Source organism: Hirsutella rhossiliensis (genome assembly GCF_020360975.1).
Source record: "Hirsutella rhossiliensis strain HR02 chromosome Unknown scaffold00007, whole genome shotgun sequence".
In the NCBI taxonomy this organism is placed as follows: Eukaryota; Fungi; Ascomycota; class Sordariomycetes; order Hypocreales; family Ophiocordycipitaceae; genus Hirsutella; species Hirsutella rhossiliensis.
In genome coordinates, this window is record NW_025408673.1 from 1936758 (window position 1) to 1960655 (window position 23898).

At 47.6% G+C, this 23898-nt stretch overlaps 4 protein-coding genes across 4 annotated transcripts; 3 read left to right on the forward strand and 1 right to left on the reverse strand.

The window, feature by feature from the left end:
* Positions 1-447: 447 nt before the first annotated feature.
* HRG_06924 (uncharacterized protein) lies at positions 448-1233 on the forward strand (the record flags this gene model as incomplete). Its single annotated transcript, XM_044865395.1, has 1 exon — positions 448-1233. The coding sequence occupies one exon, from the start codon at positions 448-450 to the stop codon at positions 1231-1233; it is 786 nt and encodes a 261-aa protein (XP_044719357.1).
* A 1977-nt stretch (positions 1234-3210) lies between these two features.
* HRG_06925 (uncharacterized protein) lies at positions 3211-3539 on the reverse strand (the record flags this gene model as incomplete). Its single annotated transcript, XM_044865396.1, has 2 exons — positions 3211-3256; positions 3298-3539. 2 exons carry the CDS (start codon positions 3537-3539, stop codon positions 3211-3213), a joined length of 288 nt encoding a protein of 95 aa, XP_044719358.1.
* A 4372-nt stretch (positions 3540-7911) lies between these two features.
* HRG_06926 (DDE superfamily endonuclease domain-containing protein) lies at positions 7912-8752 on the forward strand (the record flags this gene model as incomplete). The annotated part of the gene is made up of 3 exons (XM_044865397.1): positions 7912-8130; positions 8181-8391; positions 8445-8752. The coding sequence occupies 3 exons, from the start codon at positions 7912-7914 to the stop codon at positions 8750-8752; spliced, it is 738 nt and encodes a 245-aa protein (XP_044719359.1).
* Positions 8753-8842: 90 nt separating this feature from the next.
* Positions 8843-9589, forward strand: HRG_06927 (DDE superfamily endonuclease domain-containing protein; the record flags this gene model as incomplete). The annotated part of the gene is made up of 3 exons (XM_044865398.1): positions 8843-9165; positions 9201-9510; positions 9563-9589. 3 exons carry the CDS (start codon positions 8843-8845, stop codon positions 9587-9589), a joined length of 660 nt encoding a protein of 219 aa, XP_044719360.1.
* Positions 9590-23898: the final 14309 nt, after the last annotated feature.

Here is a 23898-nt window from a genome sequence, read left to right on the forward strand (position 1 = left end):
CTTGTAAAAGCTGTGCAAGATCTATGGCGCGGGGAACAGCGTACGGATCGAACTCATTAGAAACAAGCTGCGAAAGCTCAACTCTTATAGCTCCTTCCTGGAAAAGGGGGTTCATACTGAAAGAGAGAGGCAATCGAAGAGCTGAATGATGCTTACGCGTGCAATCTTTCTCTAGTTTACGCAGCTTTTATATGCTAGTTCACGCCTAACATATGCTAACTTTAACTTGCACTAACTGGGCATATTGCTGGCAGTTAAATTAGCAGGTTAAAATAAGCTAAAAGTGCGCCACTTACAAAATACGGCTCCGCACAAGCCAAATTGGCCGTCGAGCCTTTGGCGGGGCAGGACGGGAACGCACGCGACATAACTTTGATGCTTTTGAGGTCCGGTGCTCCTGGGCTGCCAGGCCCATATCTTTAGGAGAATCTGGCTCTATATCGCATTATGGATCAAATAGGAGCGCACGGCTATAACATAGCGCTAGCGATTGGCGGCAAGGCAAAGCGGCGCTTCCTGGCGAGAGGTGGGCTGCCGCTAGACGATTTCGCCGTGTCTTTGAGGAAGGCCAGCCACCATACTTTACTGTTCGACTGCGAGATGCACCTGCAGCCGGACGGCGCCATGCCTCGCATCATCGCAGGGCCAAGACGAGGACACTACGCGTACCACCTGATTAAACCGCCACAGAGGGCGTCTCAATTTGCCTTCGGCCTTTACTACAACGTTTATTCTAATTTTGGTGGCTCTGTGATCATCTTCGTGGCCGATTTCGGAGCCAAGCAAGTACTGCATTTCCTATATTTCTGGATGAGGTGCGCCAAAGCCGAACACGACTCTCGGCGATCTCGGATCATCCTGATAACCAATGAATCGCAAACTACACCCCGACTTGATGACTTCCAATTTGTGGCCGCTATGATCTCGGAGCTGCGGAAGGATGAGCCGACAACGCCATATTCTGCTAAGGACGTTAAGAGAATGATTCATTCGTACTTTGACTTCACGATTGTGCCAGGGGTGACTGATTTATGCGACGAATTTTGGCAGAGCATAGCCTCTCCATCAGCCTCTATGGCTGGGGGAAGAGATTGCGCTCCCCCTTGCAAGCGTGCGCTTTTCCGAGCCGCCATCTCCCAGTTTGTAAGGCAGCCGCTGCTGCCTTTTGACGCTATCCTCGCTTCCCGGATATCCAACCCGATCCCGAAAGAGTTCGAGGAAAATCTAGCCTAGTTCCTTAATGCGACATAGGGCCAAATTGCACATCTCGACATCACTTGCCTTATTGCATCCGCTCTTATGATGGATGCGTTCTCACCCGCAAGGCATAGTATGTATACCTCCTTTATATATAGACCCTTAAGGGCCTAACGATATTTAGGGTTTCCCCCTCAATAAGTCTTTAAGTCGCTTTATCGCCAGCGTGTCCTAACGTGCGAGGATAAGCTCAGGTTGAAGGGCCTAACTGAGTCTGTTGAACGGAACTTCATTAATATTTCAACCGATATGCAATCGTCCCGAATAGATTCGTCTATACAGCATCTCGCGCGGGTTCAGGGCAACAGAGCTATCTCCTTTATTAGAAGCCTAAACGCCTGCTTAATTTGTCTCATTAACACGTCAATATTTACTTTAGACTGCTCCCATCGACTATGCAAGGCCTGTGTGAAGAGATGCTTTATCGAAATTCAACCTCATAAGTATAGACCATCGATCTGTTTACTATGTCAGAAAGGCAACTAAAGCACATTTATAATCAGACCTCCTACTGCTGGGGTTAGAAGGCTTGAGTTCGGGGGAAGGCATCCCGAGCACACCCTTTCGTTTCTTCAAGAACTAAGCCGATCTCTTAGACTAGCCACCATACCTCTATGGGAATTTTTTGATACGGTAATAGCTAGCGAAATTGGTACTAATTCCTCTCTCTATATGCTATTTTAAAGCAGCTAACGAGAATAGGAATATTTTTTGCTCTCGCGCTGTTTATAGAAGAGTGGACGCTTCTTGACTGTAAATACCATTTATTAAGAATGAGAAGTCTAAAGACGACTGGAAGCAGGATAAGCTTTGGGAAAAAACTTACTTGGGGTATGTCTGATGTCTTGCGATATAATAAAGGCAGTATGCTGCTAGATATACATGGGGTACAAGTTTCCAACAGCGGTATTGCCCAGAACGATAGGTAAGTAGTCCCCACTTCATCCTAAACGTTGTCTAACTAATTTATGTTATAGCTCGCTTTCGGGACGACATGACATCGTGATTCAACATTCTAGGGAGCTATACCCGCCACAGTCTATTAGCAGCATAGCTAGCAAGCTAGTAAGTTCTTTATTCTACATCGAGCTTACTCGCTTGCCTAACTTCTATATGTCACCGGAATCATGCACCTTACAAGTCTTATGCCGTATTTAACCGGGAGAGGCACTCTTAAACCTTCTCAACAAGCTAAGACGGGTCGATACACTCCTGAGATACTAAGGAAGTGAGATGAATCCGTTTGAGACTCCCCTTTGCATAGATGACGTTATGCAAAAGTGCTAAGCTTTCCAGCGCTTTTCAAGGGCTATCACAATAAGGGCATCGTCGCTTAAAACGTGGATCACGGTTAAACTTGGCAGTCCGACTAGCCGTCTACGGAGCATAAGTAACTGTCCGTACCGACTGGGAGATCTAATAGAGGATCAGGGACTTGACAGTTTTGATGGGAAACGACTTGCAAGTCCGAGTATAAGTTCTAGAGAGGAGTGCCGAACACAGAGGACTTGTCCGGGAACCAAAGTAGATAGACTTATAAAAAAGATCAGGCTGATACTATAATACATTCGCATTCCTCGATAGATTCTGCTCCGTTCCAGCAATTTCATTCACAAGTACTTATCCAGTAGCGATAGAATCGCCTGTCTCTTCTTTGCGGATACCGGTGTTGGCTGCAGTATATTAGTCGTGCTATCCTGCGAGCAGGCGGCGACAATGCCATGGGTATCTTTTGGCGACTCTGATGGTGTGCTTTCAGGTGCAATGTTTGCGAGACAGGCATATTGTGTTAAGGCGTCATCTAACATTAAATCCGTGGGACTGATCTCCATGTCATGCTATAGACCAGGCGACGAGAGTAGCATGGGGGGAGTAGTTGGGAAGCCTGGTAAGTCTTCTAGGAGCGATAGCTCAGAGACTGAGCTTGGAATATCCGAGTCTAAGCTCGGCATGTTAGAGAGTGAACTCGACGTTGACGGTACCGGGCTTTGATATGCGGCTGAGGCCAATGACGGACGGTGAGTATTTAAGAATCGATACCTGCCGCCTTTGAACTGATCAGGGCCCATAATATCTTTTTCTTCCAGCAGCTGAGTGAGACCGTGCATCAGGCCAGGCCGAGACTGAAACCCTCCCATGAAGCCATCCGGTCGCCGCGTAATGATAACCACGTCGACGTTGTATGTTTCCGAAAGAGCGTTCCCCTTCTTGCAGAGGCCCCATTGGTAATTGGCCGTGCCGGTCTTGATGTCTTTGTTCTTCTTGGATCGCTGTCTAGGCATCGTTGTGAGGGAGATGTGAGGGCTGTTGAACAGAACGTGAAAGGCGCTACTGACGAAGGTCAACAACGGGGCTAATGATGTTCAATTTAAGCAGAGAGCACAGGGCTCCTAAGCGCTAGACATATATCACTTTTGGAGGCCTTGCTTTCTAGAGGTCAGGAAGAATCCAGGCGCGCGGATAGAAGTCCGGTGCGGGCCAACCACCGGAGTCGGAGGCATACACGCAGGCGCCGTCGGGAATTGCGGGGCTTTCCGGACCCACCCCGATGCGGACCGTCTTGGCATCCGGAAGGTGGCATAAGGATGTCGTCTAAAAATAAACAGATACTATTTTTAAATAATGAGCCGGCGCTTAGACATTTTCGAGAGGGTTAAAGTCTATAGGTATGTTGGATTTAATCTTAAGAGTCGGTTTTAAACTTAACGGCATTTAAACGGCTTCTCTCATAGAACTGCTAGTCTAGTCTAAACATTAGCTATATTAAGCAGAGTCCCCTTCGGTAAACGTACAACCATAGTCTTTCTTGTCAACATCAACACACTGTCATTATGAGCCTCGACGCATGTATGTTATACTTGATCGCCTTCTTTGGGTTTGCCGGTATAGCTTTGATTATTTGGATAATGAAGTTCGTTATTCCCAACCCTGCTATCTATTTCGCCAGATATATCCAATATCCCCTCTTAACTAGCTCCAGGTGGCTACGCGCCACCCGTCTTCATGCAGCGATATGCGCTATATTTCTACTTATTAACATTAGCGTCATTTTCGTGCCATCCTTTTTTCCCGGATGGAGGCAAGTTCAGAAAAGGGCCGCCTTGATGGCTGTCGTAAACATCGCACCCCTTTGCATGGGTGGCCGAGCGCCTATCATTGAGACTTTAGACATTCCTCGCGAGTGGTATCACATGGTACACTGCTGGGTTGGGTTTATTGCTGTTATCGAGGCTGTGTCTTACTCCATTATTGCCTTGAGCTTGAACCCGAGACCGGGCCCCTTGATCTAAACAGGCTGGACAGTAGGTCAACCCCCTCTTAGCTCTGTTTATATCCTAACTAAAATACTAGTCGTTCGGTCTGCTCCTGGGAGCGCTTCTTATAGCTTTACCATTGGTTAGGAGGGGCCTCGGAAGATGGTTTCTCTGGATCCATAGAGCGGCCTCGCTGTGTGCGGTCTCCTTGTTGTTGAGTCATGTGCTCAACGTTTCATCCTCATCCTCGCGAGCAAAAGTCCTTATCGGAAGCTCGTGTGGTTTCTGGGTAGTAACCACTGTGTTCCGTGTCTCGAGGCTGATGTACTATTGGCACACTGTAGAAATTGTTGAAATCTCGGGAACTGCAGATACTGTGCAGATTGACGTTAGTCTTAGTCGCCCGATTCGACTCTACGCGGGATACCATTTCTATATTTTCTTCCCTTTTACGTGGTATCCTATGAGGAAATTAGTTAAGTATAACTTGCTGCATAGCTTTACCGCCGTTGCATTTTGGCACGATCCATATGATGCATCTCAATCAGTCTCAAACATTAGGTTCCTGCTTTCACGGCATGAATATCATGGCAGCGCAATCTCGAGATTAAAAGAGGGTCAATCCATACTTCTCGACGGACCGTATGGGCATGATTTAGGCCTCCAAAGGCTTCAAAACGTCATACTAGTAGCCAAAGGAATGGGCATCGCCGGCGTCCTCCCTCTGGCTTTATACTTGGCTCTTCGTCGAAATTACGACAACTAAATACGCGATAGGATGCATTATCTTAGCGAGATGGACATTGACTTGCGCGAGAGGTCAAGTAAAGACAAAGAGTCGTTGATTCAAAAGAGGAAAGAAATAGTCGCGGAACGGCTGAACCTGTCACGAGCGTGTCTTAACCGAGATCCTGTTAAAAGGTGACCCTATTCTGGTCTCTCGAAAGCAACTCTCAAATGGATTGGGTGAAAGAACAGCTTGAATCGCTATAGAAGCTCGATCCCGGAAATGTAAGTGCACTTCTTAAAAAGGATTGCTCCTGACACCAACTAATATCTTAAGTAGAAATTGCTTATCGTATGGTGCGGCTATCCTCGTCCGAAGCAAGGCTTTAAGCCGTTTGAAGACTCGCGGTTCTGGATGTGTTTAGATCCCGCCGCAGTGCTAGACTTTAACAACTTGATTCTGTCAAAAATAAAGGAAGAGCGAGCTCGTCTGCCCGGCAGCATGGGAGTCATAAGTATGTGCATTAATTCTGATCGCTTTAGCTAAAGAGCGTGGTGGATATTTTCAAGAAGTGCTATAGAGGTCTCAATGACGGACACTTTATCATCAAGAGGATTAAAGCAGAAATTATTTGCTGCGGCCATAGTGTTTATGAGTAAATTTAAGGATGAATTGAGCGGGCTATAACGGGACGTTAATTTGAGAAAAATAACCGGGCTATCGAGGATGAAATACCCACGCAGCCCGTTGTCTCCTCTAAAAATAGCGGCATAATGAGAAACGAACAGGCGCTCGTAAATCGTCGGTCGGCATAAATGTCCTAAAATAGCAACATGAGCGGCCGTCCAACGGTCTTCCAGCGGTGGAAGTGTGGGTAGTAACCGGGCGTCGATGTTAACTAAATTAGATGAGCTTGTTAATTATAGACGACACGGTCGGCCTAAAAGTGGGGCGTGCGGCAGCTAAAGTCCGTAGCCCGTCCCCCCTTGCGCGCGGCCGGGACCCGCTTGAGCCGTGTGAGCGGCAAGAGGCCCGGACCAGGGGATCTGAGAGGCTGGGGCGTTAGCAGTAGCGGTACATTTATCGTAATGTAAGCGCCTGGAGACGAAAGATATTTATTATTTCTAGCGAAGTTGCCTTGTATTCTGTCCTTCACTATTTAGCAGCGCCTCTATCCTTTATCATTTTACCTTACGAAGCAAGATGCGTATGTGGGCAAAGCAGCAGCGCGAGCCGTAAGACTCTTCTCTCTTACAAAGTGAGATACAGCATCATTAAGAGACCAGAGTTCAGCTAGCTCGAATTGAGCACCAGAATCAGCGTTTAGCAGCTCAGTTAGTCGCTTCTAGAAAGCAGGTTCATAATCTGGTATCTGAGATCGAGTACCTGCACTACATGAGGGAATATGAGCAACGATGCGCCGAAGAAAAGCTCACGAAGCTTGCCGCCGAAGTATATGCCTTAAAGCACTCGGTAAGTTAAACCAAGACCCCACAACATATACAAGGCTAATAGTGCAAGACCCGTGGATCGTAAGACCAGACTGGGAACCTGTCCAGTCTAAGGGTAGAGGGCTTGGGTTAGAGCAAACTAAGTACTGGGGGCCTAATCGACATCGATTTATCGCGTCTATGAGGAGTGTTATAGGAAATGCTAAGAAGTTAATGGCTTGTCTAGTCGAAGCAGATAGCACTTTATTTCCCCCCCTATAAGCCACCCTGCAAGCAATAAAGGCAGCTCGACATTACTTTCGCTCTATATATCGAGGATGGAATTGACATAATGCTTAGTTCTCCGCAACATGACCAAGCCTTATCAAGCTTCCGCAATTTAAAATGCGTATGCTGGTTCCAGTAGGTGGGCCAACCTGTCTTCCTCGTCCAGTCGTGATGGCCCTCCTGGATCGGTTGGGTTGACCGGTCCTTGCCCTCGTCGCTAGGTTTGACCATCGGGCTGTTGATGGCCTGCTGGTCTTGTTGCAAACATGTTATAAGGGATTATTGCAATTGCACCTATCACTAAAATCGTCCAGTAGTGAACGGCACCTTTGACGCAATGGTATGACCCTCTGCTATTGTTGACTGGTGTTAGAACCCCGGTTGGTCACCGGAGTTCGTTAAGTAGCTTAGGGCGGCGGAGGGACAAATCGGTCAGTGATCCCTTATCAGTGCACTCTTTAAAAATCCTGGTGACTAGGTTCTAGTGAATCTGGCCGGGTTGGGTTGGTAGCCCTGCTACCGTGCTGGTAAGGGTGAGACACTTTTGTTTTGCTCTGTTGTTTTGTTGGTGCTAAGCTTAAGGGAAGAGGGCAGAGAGGTAAGAAGGAAGCTCAGGTACCATGCCCCACCCCCCTTTCGGTAACACCCACCTTTCGGTAGCGCATTAGAAAATATCCCCACCAAAAACCATCAATTTCACTTACACGGATTCCAGCCAGCTTTGAAGATATTCACAAGCCGTCACTTGGAGTAGATAGTGGATTGATTGAATTCTACTTTTCGATGGTTGAATGTTTGTACAGGGGTCTGCGGCCTGTGCGTACCTTGCACGCGAAATTACCATCCAACCCCCTAATCTCCTTCCGCCTCCTGACGATGATTCTTCTCGTTATTCCTCCACCACATGACCAAAATGACCTTAAAGCGGCCTCGGAGTATTTATACGGAGGATATTATGGCTAATGCGATAATTGATGTCACAAAAAACGGCTTGTCGCAGTACCGCGCCGCCCAAAAGTATGACATACCTCAGCAGTCTATTTCCGACAGACTCAAAGGCCAGGTAGCCCTGGCTGATCAGATCCAGCCTCGTCAACTCTTGAGTAAGTCTCAGGAAGCTCGCTTGGTTTCTTGGATCCTCCGCCAAGAGTCTCTCGGCTATGCTCCTCCCACAGTCAGATCCGCGCATGTGTGGAGGCTCTTATAAAGCAACTGAACAACGAGCGGACAGTGGGGCGCAACTGGGTCTCTAAATTCATCAATCGCCATCCGGACATCAAGAACAAGCGTGGGAGACGTCAGGAAGCTAACCGATTTAATGCTTTTACGCCTCGGGCGGTTCACTGGTTCTTCGATATCAGGGAAAAGGAGTATGGATGGATTAAACCAGAAAATACCGTGAATGTTGACGAAGGCGGTATTATGTCTGGCTTTGGTGAGTATTTGGCTTGTCTTTCATTACTTTTACTAACCAGACTCTTTTGCCAGGTTTGGATAGTCTTGTGGTTGGGAGTGCAGACCCAAAACGGAAGGCCCTTCTGAAAGGGCCACAGTCCCGCAACTGGACCTCATTTATTGAAGCTATCACCGCGGACGGCCGTGTCCTTACCCCTGGCATTATCTTTAAGGGCAAAGAGCTTCAGAAACAGTGGTTCTTGACGGAATTCGGCAAAATAGCCGACTGGCATTACATAACGTCGCCCAACGGATGGACGGACAACCATATCGCTATTGAGTGGCTTGAGAGGTCTATTTGCCCCAGACGCGACCAGCCGATGCCTCAGATGCTAGACTGATCATATTAGATGGACATGGAAGTCATGCAACGGTGCGTTTCTTTATCCACCTCTGTAGGAATTACTGTTAACCGAGACCAGGATGCATGGATGGCCACATGCTTTTTGAACAACGTTTATTGCTGTTACCTTCCTGCCCACTGCTCTCATGGCCTCCAGCCGTTAGATAACGGTGTATTCAATGCCTCCAAGGCAGCTTACCGGAAAGAACTTCAGAAATTGACCTGTTTGACCGATTCTGCGCCTGTTCATAAGGTCAATTTTATACGGGCATATGCTAAAGCGCGCGAGGTTGGAATGACGGCAAAGAATATATTGTCCGGCTGGAGGGTCACTGGGAATTGGCCGATCTCACGATCCAAGGCATTGCGGCATCCAGAAATTCACGCGGACATTGTAGAGACGTCTCCAAAGTCCGCGCCATTTTGGGTTCTGATGATACGCCAAGAAACAGCCGCCAGATTCGCGATTTCGGAAAGAACAAGACTCCTGGCACCCGGAGACGATACGCCGTGATAGCTAGAGGCTTTGAAGCCCAAGAACAGACGCTTGCCGAGCACAGCAACAGAATCGCGAAGCTAGAGGAAGAAGTGGCCCGGCTGCAGAGAGGCAAGAAGAGGAGAGCAATTCCGAACCCGAACAGACGGTTCATGACTCTCAGTGAAGCTTTGGTGGCTGAGGAAGCCATTCCCCAAATTAAAAGCCAAGAGATAGCCGTTGTGCTGAATTCTGACACAGAGGAGGAGGCGGTCTCAGAGGTGGAGACAGCTTCAGTGATTGAAGTCAAGGTGGCACCTGAAGCCCTTCCAGTCACCACCAGATCCGGGCGAATGGTAAAAAGCGCCGGTACATATAAGAGCGTCCATTTCTCTACGGAATGATATATTTTTTGTGTTTATAATGTTAAGTTCTGATCATATTTCATGTAGTTCAAATGGTAGACTTTTGGTGGAGAATTTTTCAATTGCGCTACCGAAAGGTGGGTGTTACCGAAAGGGGGGTGGGGCATGGTAAGGCTGTCGTGATAAGGCATAATTAAATAGCCTTACCTTTCTCCTTTCCACCACTATAGCAGATTTCGCCCTTTTCCAAAAAGGGAAGCCCGTAGGTTCGAACCCTGTAGAGGTTTAATTTTTCGTCTGCAAATAGCAGAGGATCACATATGCAAGAGGCAGCACTGTTAGCTGTCAGGCGTGCAAGTGACACGCAAGGCTGACGTTATTAGGGGCTTATGTTGCCGGCTCGCCATGGCTGGCAGCCTAGCAAGACTAGAAAGAGCTAAGCATATACCAGTTATGGGTGTTAAGAGAGAGAGAGAGCAGCTTGAGGCAAGCTATAGGTCTCACGGTAGTGATTTTTGGTGTTTTAAGGCTTAGAGAAGCAATAGTGTCAACTTAACAAAAAAGGAAAAACGTATAATTATTCCTAATCTATTGCACAATGCATGGTAAAGAGTAGAGAGGCATCAAGTAAACACACTTCGGTGCTCAGGATCGTATAAGGCGCTCCCTTAGAAGGGCTAGCCGCTAGGCAAAGGGCGTCGTTCACGTAACGCGGGCCCGTTCTAGTAGATAACGTAGACATCAATAACGACAAAGGAGATACAGAAGTTGATAGTACTTACGTATTCAAAATTCTTGCCTTTTAAGGCGCTAATGTTTTATGATCGCCGCAGTAGGAGAGGAAGGACTAGCACCGTGTCGGAACCAATATCGACCACGGTTCTTGCACTTGTCTTGAGGCCCCCAAAAAGGCCTAGCTGTGATCTTATTGCTTAAGCCGAGAGACTGTAGATGGGCCCTAATTTCTGGCAGGTTTTGTCGGCAAGTCCAAAATAGTGTGCTAAGAGGTCAGACAGAAGCTCATGGAGAAAGAGGGATGCTAACTGCAAAAGTCCCGTTTAAAGCGGTCATATTAAGCTCTCCCTTGGCCGCTGTAAAAAGGCTGGGCTGTTTCTTAGGAGACCGAGGAATTCGGCTAGATGGCTATAGCTTGAGCACCGAATAGGGCTTCCACGTACGCCGTAAGTTTCAAGAGGAAGACAAGCGTCCTTTTCCGCCGCGTAAGATAAAGGCATATTTGTTCTTGACGTGAAAGCGATAGAAGCGGCAATCCTAGGATCTAAGGGCACCAAACGAAACGGCTGCGAGAGACTGGTGACGTGCACGCTGGAGGTGGCTGGGTCCATAGCGAAGATTATTACCCACCTCACATCAGCTTATAACGCAGCACCCATACCGAAATAATGCCTAGCAGCCTCTAATGACTTCGGCCACTGCAGGACGCAATGCTACGAGAAGCGGAGGTTGTTGGTCGCGACTAATTCATCGCCAATAACGCAAGTCAAACATACAGAAGCACAGACAGCATGATTGCATCGTGGTTGCCTAATCGCCGGCATCCTAACACTATCGGAGGTTGTCCGCGCCGTTTTCAAATGGGGGCAACATTGGCAGATCCTAGTCACGGGGAGGAGTTCGGAAGGCGGAGATTGAACTCGCTGGTCCTACGGCCCGGCGGTCCCCACGTATTCCGGACCTTTAGGGTGCATGGGGCCCATAAATTCGGGGGTTCTTTCGGCATGGGGGTAGGGGCTCGGGCTTAAACTGGTTACCGCCCCCGGCCGGATGGGCGGCATCTTTGCGATAAAAATGCAATGAGCGCGCGTATCGAACGAATGTCGGCGTCTTAGACCGTATGATCCACCCTAGTTATATAGTACCATTGTTTGCATGGGTAGGCCATCTCTCGGGCTGGAATGCAGGCTACTCTCCTCGGGTAGGCGAAGGCTCTACCAACGTAGTTGCGGTAGCAACCTTAGATAAAAATATATACTGCGTAACTAGGCGAGGGTATGATGTCTCTTTGCAGCCAGGGGAGCTCCGTGTACTTTTATAACGATAGATACCAGACGGCGTCATCTTAGTCTTTGATCCCTACTAGCTACCCTATTGGAACCTTCGCCAGTCCGAAAGAATAGGTAAGATGACTGGTCTAGCTTTATGTAGGTGCTCGCCGGAAGGTGGAGCATAAGGCTGAATGGTGGCGTGATGTCCGCATTCTATGATCGTCACGGGAAGACCCAACTTACATGAAGCGTTCCCTAAAGGAGATAGTGTAAGCGAGTCATATGTAGGTCCTCTGCGCAAGCACGTACTCAAGCGGTCGCATTAGTGTGAACTTCATACCTCGCATATGAATCTGCCTTACCACTGCACCTGTCAAAATTCTACAATAAGTCAGTCCTTATGCATTCCTACTGTATATAGATCTCTGCGTCTTTTATTAGCCTAAACGCCCCGTCGACGAGCTAAGTAGAACCCGTAATGAGGTCTATCTCTCGGGATTAGAAGGTGCCGGTTACGTAGCTGCATTAGACTGCCCCTTAACGCTGCCTATGGTCTTTAGTGACATGAAGAGCTCCTGGCAGGCGCAGTAAGTATACTAAACATGCGATATATTTCGCTGCAACGTACGCGGCCTTCAATGAGCTGTCATCCCTAAGAGATATACCATTGGCACCCTCGCACTACCGGAGAGATAGATCGGAAGTTCATATCTAGTTTTCACTAGCCAAGGAGCATAAAAGGACGAAGAACGGCTTATTAGTGTATTTAACTGCGAACTGCAGTTTAGACCGACTTATGCAGCAACTACGACCACTGCAGCTACTATAAGAATATCCAATTGTTTAGCAATCGGTCTTGCTTAAAAAGAAATATCTAAACGTGGACGTTTTAGCTTATAGAGAGCGTCTGACGATTTCTTCCTACTAGGATCCGATCGATTTAGTCGTTAAACTCAAATCGCATCCTTGCAAAGTCGCTTTCGTCAAACACCAGCCCTCCAATGGAGAAACCTGGTCCACTAAATACAAGCTTTAAGCCTGAAGCACCATCACCGCCTAGAATCTCCCTTAGAAGGTCAGCTAGCGATCTCATCCGGATTCCCGGTCGCGGAGACCACGTGGAATATCTCGTAGTTAGTCCGTGTATTTCTCCCACACTGTACGTAAATAGTAAGGTTCCAGCTTTGTGTGGCTCTCGAAGAATAGCTTGGATCTCATCGCGCGGTATAACGGCGTTAAGGTCTAGATGAATCGCCGAAGGTCGAGGACTGGATTGCTCAACCTGCCATGTGTCTAGGGCAGCTCCGAGAATGCATCTCCACCCAAAAATCTTCTACGTGCATCTATAGAATAGACACACCATCAAGGAGAATATTCTATATCACTTTAGTTTAGTGTCTTTAGAGGGAATGTTAAGTCCTTACTCATTCTTGTCGTTTGGGTATGTAAGTAAGCTTAGCGAGGCTTAATTCCCAGACCAGTATACCAAGCCTCGCCCGTGTTCTTCCAGGAATATAGCCGCGAGCTGGCGATAAGCGTGATAATGAGTTTGCAAAGGAGGTGCGTCGCTGCCATTTCGGCCGCTTGTCGTCCTAAGAGCCCGTGCAAATGCCGCCACATCGTAAGTAAAGAGCATTGTATAGGCACGGTTTAGGTTACCATAGCCTAGAAGAGATAACACGTCTCTATAGCTAGGGACAGAGTTTGCCATGGTATTTAAGCAGAACGAGGATCCTAAAATATAATCCGGGGAAGTAATAACTATAAATAATGTGCGGGTTTTACATATAGGTTGAGACCGACTAACGGCATCTAATGTGGTATATAAGCTGGAGTTATCGGTAAAGGAACTTTTGCGATGGATGCATCATCTGCATTTCGAGTCGACCTATAAAAGCACAAGAACACAATGGCGCTTATATAGTCATTTGTAAGATCATCACGACCCAACGCAAAGAAGACAGATAGGTCATTTAATATACAGCCACACTATATGCCTTGCATGTAAGCTAACTCAACGTCTATGCATCCTTGCATATAGCAGTCAACTAATTTCTGCGGAATGTGGGCAGGGATACCTTGCTACACAATCTTCTTCAGCGGATCTAATACCGTTGACTTTACTATAGTCGGCTACATCCGCGATTGGTTCACAGCCAGGCAGGGATAGTGACTGCTTGCAGCCTCCGGCGGAGAATCCTGAGTCCTTGCTCCAACTAGACGCATAGCGGCGCCCTAATACGGAGTGGTGCACGTAGTCATTGTTTGGATCACCGCAGCTAGAGCTAGGCTATACAGGCAAAATATAAGAGACGCTTTACTACTTTTCCCTTAGAAGAGGCGACAATTTTGTTACAAGTATACATGAGCTCAGCTACTTGAGGTGAAAGGTGCTTCCGATCGACGGAGACTAATTTTTCTCGACATTTTCAAGGTCTCATCCCATGACTAGGAGCTAAGCTCCAAGCTCAACAGTTATCCGCCTTGGTGATTACCCGGTTATCCAAAGTAAGGGGAATGGCGGGACTCAACATGGCTCTCATGGTAACACCCGCCAGTTAAGTTTGCATTATCGATCTAAGAACAGGTTCTAAGCATATGAGCATTTACTCGGAGTATGGACTATTAAATCTCACGTACCTGTTCATTTGGGGAGGTGTCTCCCTTCGCAACCGCCTTAAGCAATAGTTTTCGGGTAATGGCCGTCTCCTCTGCCAAGACATCGTGGTTATCTTCAAGCATTCCTATCTTCCCCTCCAAATCGCACATTCTATCTCTAAGCGACTTCGTTTGTTCTTGCAAAAGGCGCAGCTCCGATTCTAGTCGATAGGATCGTCGTGTTACCTCTAAGAAATCTTTGTACTACTGCCGGTGAATAGATCTACAACTCTCGTCTGAGCTTGTACCAGATGGCTTGGGATCAGGGACAAAACCTCGGACACTAGCACATTGGTCCGAGCTGTTCCCTCTGTCGTGCCTTTCTTGATGAAGCGAAGCGCTAATCTGCGAGTTAACTAAGTTTGTCTGGCCTTGACTGGCCGGACGAAGAGGGGGCAAGTACTTGTTAGACATGGTCTAATGGGTATGTGTCTTTTAACTTATTGATAAGGGCGCGATTAAAGGTGAAGATGAGAAACCCAGTCCGGCAGCAGGGGCTATATTATATAGTCTACACTACTTATGCGTAGCACTCAACCGACACTCGTAGCACAACCAGCGCTTAAAGACCGCAGTATGGTCAACGTGCTAACCAATGAAATAGTGACTGAGCTGGCCAGAGGTGTGACGACTTTAGAAGCGGAGTTGACGAACACCCCGTCAACTGTTGGCTGTGAGAGTGGGGCGGTTACAGGGATGGAGGCAGCTTTGTCGAGGGTCGTAATGCTAGGCGGCAGGCTCCACTCGGATGCAGCTTCTGCGGTTGGTTCAGTCAAGAGGATTATGCTGCTTGAGAATGGTGTGGCAGCCAGACTGAAAGTGGAAGAGGCAGGAGAGGAAGATGTGCCCTTAGTATACGTGGCGCCCTCTAAGGACTTGCTTGGCGAGGTTGTTCTTTCAAGCCAAGGGAAGCTGGTGGTTGTTGAAGTGAATACCGTAGGTACCGTTTCGATGACGACCTGGTTGGATCTCGTTTGAGTGACTAAGGTGATACTTGTCTGGAGCAGCTCTAGTAGACATCCGACATGACCTTGCATTTCTGGAGCTATAGATGGGTCTGCTTTCCCTCCCGATATTGATGCACGAATGCAGTAAGGAGAGAGCCCGGCGCATTGCCTTTCTTTAGTTAGAGGCAGTTGCTTAAACAAGAGGTGACACGCGTACCAGATTGCATTGGCATCCCCGTTAGGGACCTCCTCAGGTACAGTAAAGGTGGCAAATTGTTGGCCGCCGCAATTAATCGTACTGAAGTTATAGTGTATCGGTAGGAAAGAAGGGTCGGAAAACTGCAAGGTTGCCTCGCACTTTGTCTGGGCTGGCGCTTCGATGCTACGCTGGGATTAGCCCGTGGATGGATGAGCAGTAGCGATGAGGGGGCCAACAGGGTTGACAGCTCGGACTGCCCTGCTTTAAGAGTAGTAAGAGGAGACGTAAGGCATATGGTATGGAAGGCGTTGACCTGCCAAAGCAGGCATGCGGCAAGGGCGATCAATTTGTTCATATGCATGGTCATTTATGCTTCTTGCTTTATTGTTTCGTAGGCGGATGTAGTCTGCCGCACTGCACGAGTAATGGTTGCCGTCTGTCGCTTTTGTACTCACGGCACGCTGCTGTGACACGTCGTGGTCCAGCTAAAATTGAATATAAAATTACTAAAATTAACCATCAGTCGGCGCTTAAGACCCCCTTTCTTTCTTGTACTCTTATTCTAGGTGATTCAGCTCTTATATAAGAGGGCGATAGAACCGTCTATTGCCACATTCTTGACAAACGATTCTTTACACCAAGTTCATTCGCACATCACTTATAGGACCTTCTCTTATGGAGTTCCTTCCTTCTGGCATAAGCGGATTTGGGAGAGATCCAGGAGCCGCCGATCCGCGTAATGGCAACCTAACAGAGGAGGTTCCTCAGCTTGACCACGATTCCTCCACCGTTCCCTCAAGTTCTCCGTCTACAACGTCTTCAAAATCCGTAGCACCCGTCCAGTCGACATTAAACCCCCAAGCCTCATGGTTCGACTTTAACGGCCTTCCTGCTGAGAACGATATGCTGTTCCCTAACAGCGACAATTTGCCGCCGTATGAACAACCGTTCCGGTGCGGAACAACGACTAACGAAGATATAAAGTGGTGAGTTACGGCATATATATACTTGCGCAGCAGCTCAATAACGTAAATTAGGATGGTAATTGGCATGGCCTCTCGTCTAGATGCCCTGGAGCTAGCCGTATCAACGGGAAACATGCGAATAGGGCATGTGCAAGACGGGGTTACTGAGATACTCAAGCGATCACAAACCGCCGAAGACATGGTGAGGGAGATAGATAACCTCAAGAAGAGCCTAAAGGAGCTTATCAAGTCATTCGTGCTTCTCTCTTTTGGGGGCGAAGGCATTGAAGACAATGAAATGCAATTATCTCGCGCGGAATAGCAGGCAAGAGCGAGGGTAATAATTGGAGGCCTTATAAAGTAGACATAAGCTATATGTATGAACACGTTCATTTCTAAAACTAACTAAGCTGTATATATTCACTATGTCTTCTCTTATGGTATTTAAACGTCTAATGGTATAAGTATTGTCTCTTGCATTAGCAATTCGTCCGATTACGAACAAGTACGACAAGGAGCCGTCCCAACTGCCTCTCAAGGGAGGACAGGCAAGCGTTTTATACCCCCTTTAGATACACCTGGGTCCTTGCCTGCGCGCCTATACTATATCTAGTGTGGCTCTACCGACTGTCTATAGACAGCCACTAAGCGAAAGCGATAGTCATCCAACCTACAAAAACAAAACGCTACACTAGCAATAGATAATTAATTACCGCCAATACACAAAGAAGCGTGATCACGGACCGACCCATGTTATCTCAAATATTTGCTCGGCTTTCGAGAAACTATCGAGTGGCGGTGGTAAAAGCATCTCATAACGCAGCCTCCGGAGAGGATTGGCTTAGCATGTTTAGCGTAAATATCGATGACGAGTCTAAAGAATGGGCCTATTCTCTGTTTAAAATTAAGTTTATTCAATTAAAAAGAACCTTATATTAATCGTTAAGTTATATCTCTGTATATAAACAGCTTCTAGATGCCATGTTGTGGCATATTCCTCTATACCCGACCAGTCCAATTACCTACCCCCTGACCTTCCAATAATGACATTCATCAAGCTATCAGCAGCGCTGGCTTGCGCTTACGCTGTTACCAAACTGTAGGTCATGTTACCCTCGTCGTTATTAAGGCAGTATTATAACATATGGCCAGACTCGACAGGCTCGATTCGGCGAGCTACCTTCGACAAGGCAAACGCCAGACACGACATCGAAGACCTGCATGGGATGATGGAAATATGGAGCTTCCACGAGGTCGCCGGTCATCCCAACGGAGTCACAGGAGGCTTGAAACCCCCCCCCCCGCGCGTCAGTCTAGAAGAGAATAAACAATTCATGTACATATGTTTAAGCAGGCTGGAAGCTCCATTACTATAAATTGCAAATAGGGCACCCCGTATAAATGTGGTAGTTACATTGTCATTATAAGCCTTATTAACTCGCCATATCTAAGCCACAGTGATCGTTCTCCGTAATAGAAGTGCACTTAGGGGGCGAAAATAGCGCAGGTATTCCTACTGTAGGGGGGGTAAACCGGCGAGGTGTAACGCATGATCTGTTAAATCAGGACACTCTTCTCCGGTGTGACTAGGGTCGGCGCTTGCAGTAGATAGGCTGCGGAAGAGCGGCTCGTGAACCGGCCGTCACGGGGCGGGATTCCCCATCTCCGAACTGGTGGTGTGGGGCCAAACCGGTCTTTGGTCCGTACGCTGGCAGTTGCGTGAATAAAACACGTCTTAATAATTAGAATTAAGACGTTAGTTTAAGCAATTAAAGGCTAGGTATACAAAAACCAGCATAAATATGGAGTGGGTGCCCAGAACTGCTCTAGACATAAGCCCAGCCAGCGATCGACCTCCGTAGACATGGCACCCCTTACATGCAAAGTCGTCGACACTTCATACCAGGGTTTACCTGGAGTTCATGTTATCATCGACGGTCGAGACCAGCTATATCGCAGCATTACAAAGCTTGAATCTCTTATAGATGATGACGGCGAGATTACTATTTGGTTTCCTCTTCCTTCAGTTGGGCGCTCCGAGGCTATAGCGCCGCAGATCGTGGACACGGCGATGTTGCCTCGTGTTTCGTTGACATTCTTCCCCCAGGGGAATTTCACAACGCCTCTGGCTCCTTGGTTGTCGATTCATACCGACCTCTATCTACCAGGTAACGAGTGGCATGGGGTCACCCTTTGCTTAGGGCAAGCCCCCCGACTCGAATATTCGCCCTATCCCGTGGCCAACCCCCTCGAAATGATGGCTTTAGGGCTTTATAAGGAGCCCGCGGTGCCTAATGCTCAAATTCATGAATCGACACCATCTCCTCTGCTTCTACCCTCGCCAATCCGAACATCGCCACGTCAGGAACAGAAAGAAGAAGCTAAGAACAATGCCGATGCCCACCAGATGACGACAAGGAGCCGGAAGAGGACGTTGGACGAAGAGGAAAATGAGCATGGGCCGAGCTGTAAAAGGGCGAGGCGATAATTATGAAGTGCCACCAACGAAGAAGAGGAATAGGGGGACAATGAAGTAAAGAGGAGAAATAACGCGATGTATAGTAGAAGTATCGATTTATCAGCTTGTTCCAACTCACAGGTCTACAAAGTACCATCTTCATAATCATCAGCTCCAACCGGGGACGCTTAATAGAACACTACCCCGTAGTGTAATGTAGGCGCAAAAAACACGCGATATTATATGACTCAAAGGCATCTACTCGGTAAAAGGGTTTGAACTTTTGTTTAGGCTACACACCCACACATAGGCAAGGCGTAACCGTAACCTACGTCTTGCTGCTGCGGTTATCTAGGGAGCAGTGGGACGCTACGGTAGTATTGCATAATGGTGCCCTACCTGGTTCCGACAGAACGGTTCGTACTAATGCAGCAGAAATCCTTCAATGGACGCCTGCCGCTTACTAGCAGGGGCACGATATCGGCAATATTAGCGCCCCAGCCACCGTGAGCCGTGTTTTCTTTAACCCCGCTTGCTTCCAAATGAGCAGCCTTAGCATCTGTATGGAGAATGGGTTGAGGGAGTGAGTGATGGCCGGGACACGGGCCGTGAGGGCTTACCACAACCCGGACTATACATAGAATAGGCTACATACATATAGCCGTACATGCGTAGGCGCGCGCAGATAAAAGGCGCATGCATACAACCGCCTAGACGCCGGTGATGGAGCAAGAAGGACCATTATAGCAGGAAGGGGCCAGCAAGGGAAAGGGGACGAGAAGAGGGGAGGGAACATAGACCTTAATCCACCTCTTGATTTTTTCCTCCTTCATTCTGCCGGGCTGAGAGAGCGAAGAGGAGAACAAGGGCCGACGATGCCAAGGCCAGCCGGCTTAACGCCCAGCCGGTGTGGCGGCCATCGGTAAATCTCCGTGGCACACCTTTTGATCCTCAACTCGTCCGTCTTCCACTTAATGGTGCTATTTTAGACGTCTCTTTTTCCACATTAAATGATGCTACAAACGGCGGGGGCTTAAATTATTTTATGCGTTGGCATCTCGTCTAAATTAAGCTCCTCCTCGTGCCATAGTTAAAATAGGCACGATATGAAGGGGAAATAACGATATTCTACGTTCATTGCCCCGGAAAGGGCGTGGCCTGCAACAAAGAAGGCCCCCCAGTAATACTTAAGTCGGTTGTCAAATTTCCCCTATACTAACTGCCGTTGCAATACTTGCCTCTTAACATGTGATTTGTGTCAAATGGGAACTAATAAACGGCTATTAGGTTTAAATTAGAGACTTTATTTAAAACTTCTTCTTTGCTTAGTTTTAGTTCAGGGAAGCTCGTAGGTACTATTTATATAGTTAATAGCTTCTACATTTTTGACGCGATATTTAAATACATACTTATTATCATAACACTGCAATTTTTACCCTACATTTCTACTATATATCACACCTTCTATCTTAAAATGGCCCAAACTTACTCAGAAAAGACCAGAACCATCAAGAACATCATAAACAAGCTTAACCTTGGTGACGCTCTGGCCTTGAAGGACGCCTTCTCGTATAGCCCCATCTTGAGCCAGTGCTATAGGGCTCGTGCAGATCCCGTGGCTTACCTCTCGGCATCTTTCAAGCATCCACTAACGCTTCTGTCTGCTATGTTCGATACGGGCTGCGTTATTAGTGGCTCTCGTGCCTTGGATTTCTTTGTCCCTGGATCAGCTCGACCTGACTCCGACTGGGACTTTTACGTCCCTGGGTACAAGGAATCTGTCGTGGATATGGTAAATGTCCTAGGGGCATGTGGCGTTTCCTGGCAGCTCGAAGGAGACAAGATCGTTTCTACCTTACGGTAAAGCAAAAGAGCAATAGTCGATCGTACAACGCTTAACTGCATTGTTTCATAGACTGATCCTTTCGAAGCGATAACTAAGGAAACTGTATTGGGTAAAGAATTGCATGCGATTGCAAAGGCATATAGAGAGCTAAAGCTCCAGGAAGAAGTTAAGTCAGGCAAGTTCACAATCACAATAGCGCACGAAGAAATCAGCATCATGCCGGAAATGCCATCTCATACTCCTGGGACTGGGACTCACGAACCGACCTACACCGATATATCTAGGCGAGCCTTTAGCATTTTACATGGTCAAGTTCGCACAGAGAATGGAGATCAAAAGATCCAGCTTATTATAGGCTCCTATTATTCTGGCATTAGGAGCTGCATGAGCTTTATAAAGGACTTTTACGCGAGCCATGTGTAGTGCTTTATTAGTGGATGGTGTGCAGGCCACTTATACTATCGACAAGCCAGCCGGAAGAAGTCCACTTTATAGAAGTTATTGCCCGACCAAAACACGGCGAAGCTCCATCGTTGTGTCGCTAAATACCAGATGAGAGGCTTCGAGTTCACACCAGCAAAAGACTTAGGGCCAGTTACCCGGCGTTTAAAGGATGATGAGTCTATTTTGCTTGACTTCGGCGACATATATCGGCCATTTATAAGACAATCTCATTACACCCTGCTCGAATCATGGCTTGCAGAAAGGCGGGGAAGTATCGATGATATTACTTGGACAGAATTTAATGGACGCATTTTCTCGATGCAGGATACCTTTAAAGCCTGTTTTCGACGTTGTGATAAGACTTTTGCTTCTTATGCAGCGGAATTACCTTTAAATAGACTTCGACGATTGGCGAATCTGATCTCTCTTAGCGCGGAAGGCTCTGACTCTTTACGGTCAAACAGCTTTCGGAGCTCGGTTGCATCATCTATTGGAAACCAGAGGTGGCAGCCGCCCGAGCTTGTGAGGTCCGGTACTGTGTTCGCCAGCCTTCGCAACGCTACTCCCTGGTCATGGGTATTGTAACTTTGACTTAAGATAATTATAAAATGAAAGGAGTCTATAGATCTACATTAGCAAGATCATCATTAGATTGGATTTACGTTAAAAAGGCCCTTCTCTAACAACGCTTCCCTTATTTCCCTTACTACCTATGCTCTAATTTTTAATTAAAGGCACTCTACTGCCACTCGCACATATTTAACCGACCGCCTAAAGCACCAAGCAATTAACGCGTATAAGGCGCAAAGGAGTCTTAATAGACCTTAGTAGTGTTATAGCCGTCTATACTTTGCGATATTAATATAATCTTACTTCGCGCTAATTGTGTGACTATCTCTGACAATGAGTCCAAATCCTTTTAAGCTAGATTATAACCTGGACGGTATAGTAACGGCTTGCATAATAGACGCTTCCGCGGACGGCTTTATAGTAAATTATACGCGGCATAATATCGTTAAGTAGCGTCAATATAAGTAGCACACTGTCTTCTTACGGCCCTAGTGTCTTTTTGTAGCTGTAGGTAAATTTGCATCCGACTACGAGAGGTGACCTCGGGAGGTAATGCCTAACAAATAAGTGCCATTATGCGAAAACCATCTTTAAGTATAAGGTTAAATGAACGGATTGTATTTGCCTAGAGGCTTTCTGGTCAAGGCCCCCTAACTAAGCTTTGTTACGGCTCGGTACTTTAATGCGTGACTAGGTGGCCGCCCTAAAATGAGGTTTATATTAACTCACATCTGCTAAAATTAACCCCCGTAATATCTCCCTCGCTCACTAACATAGTTGGCTGTTTATCTTTAAAAATAATTAGTTCTTTCTAAGTTAATCATTCTAGCATAAAGCTAATATTTATCTTAACTATATTTAAAGTACCACCAGTGCATAAGTATATAATACTCTATGTGTATTTCCTTAAGGTCTATTTATCAATACTATCTTTGATAACAACCTTTTACAATGACTGATTTCCATGCACCTACTGGACATATTCTTGGCCTTAGTGGCACATTTTCTAAGACTCAAGCCCAAATCGCCAACATACTTAAAAAGTCCCAAGTTAAAACCGCTAAGGACGCCAAAGACTGCACAATTATAGTTGCTCAAGATGCAAGTAATAATACGAAGCTTATTCAAGAAGGCAAAGAGCGCGGCCTCCCATTTCTTAATGAAGTTTGGATGGAGTTATGCATCAGCGAGAAGAAATGGATACAACCACAATCCAGCCACTTCCATGAAGGGCATCAGCCGGACTTAGTAGAACGGTCGGGCTCGTCGGGGCAGACGGGCTCAGGAGGGTCCAACCCATCGCGAGAGAGCACCGTGGATACCGCTATGTCGGAAGATGAAGAGCAACAGTCGGACTTAGTAGAACAGTCAGGCTCGGTGGGGCAGACGGGCTCAGGATCCAACCCGTCGCGAGAGAGCACCGTGGAGACTGCTATGACGGAAGTTTTCTCGAATAATGCTGGAACAACTCGAGACTCAACGCCACACGATGTAAGGCCCAAAACGGAGCGGGTAAACGGTGCAGCCGGGGGTTCCCGTCAAGCCGCTGAGATTCCTGCTGCTGATACTCCTGCTGGGACTTCTGCTGCTGGGACGTCTGCTGCTGGGACGTCTGCTGCTGGGGCTTCGACTGGGATTTCTGCTGCCGCGGCTTCGACTGGGACTTCTGCTGCCGCGGCTTCGACTGGGACTTCTGCTGCCGCGGCTTCGACTGGGAATTCCGCTGCTGGGACTTCGGCTGCTGGGACCTCTGCTGCTGAGATTCCCGTTGCTGATACTCCTACTGCTGATACTCCTACTGGGATGTCTGCTGCAGGGACGTCTGCTGCTAGGATTTCTGCTCCTGGGACGTCTGCTGCTGGGACGTCTGCTGCTGGGGCTTCGACTGGGATTTCTGCTGCCGGGACTTCGGCTGCTGGAACTTCGGCTGCTGAGACCTCTGCTGCTGAGATTCCCGCTTCTGATGCTCCTACTGGGACCTCTGCTGCTAGGGTCTCTGCTGCCGTGACTGCTAATGGGACTCCTGTTGCTAATACTCCTACTGGGAGTACCGCTGCTGGGAGCTCTGCTACTGGGACCTCGACTGGGACTTCTGCTGCTGGGACTTCTGCTAATGAGACTCCTGCTAATGGGACCGCTCGCAATAAATGGTCTCTCAAGAGCCCGACGGCCCGCGAATTTTATATCGATGTCCACCCTGATGATGTATAT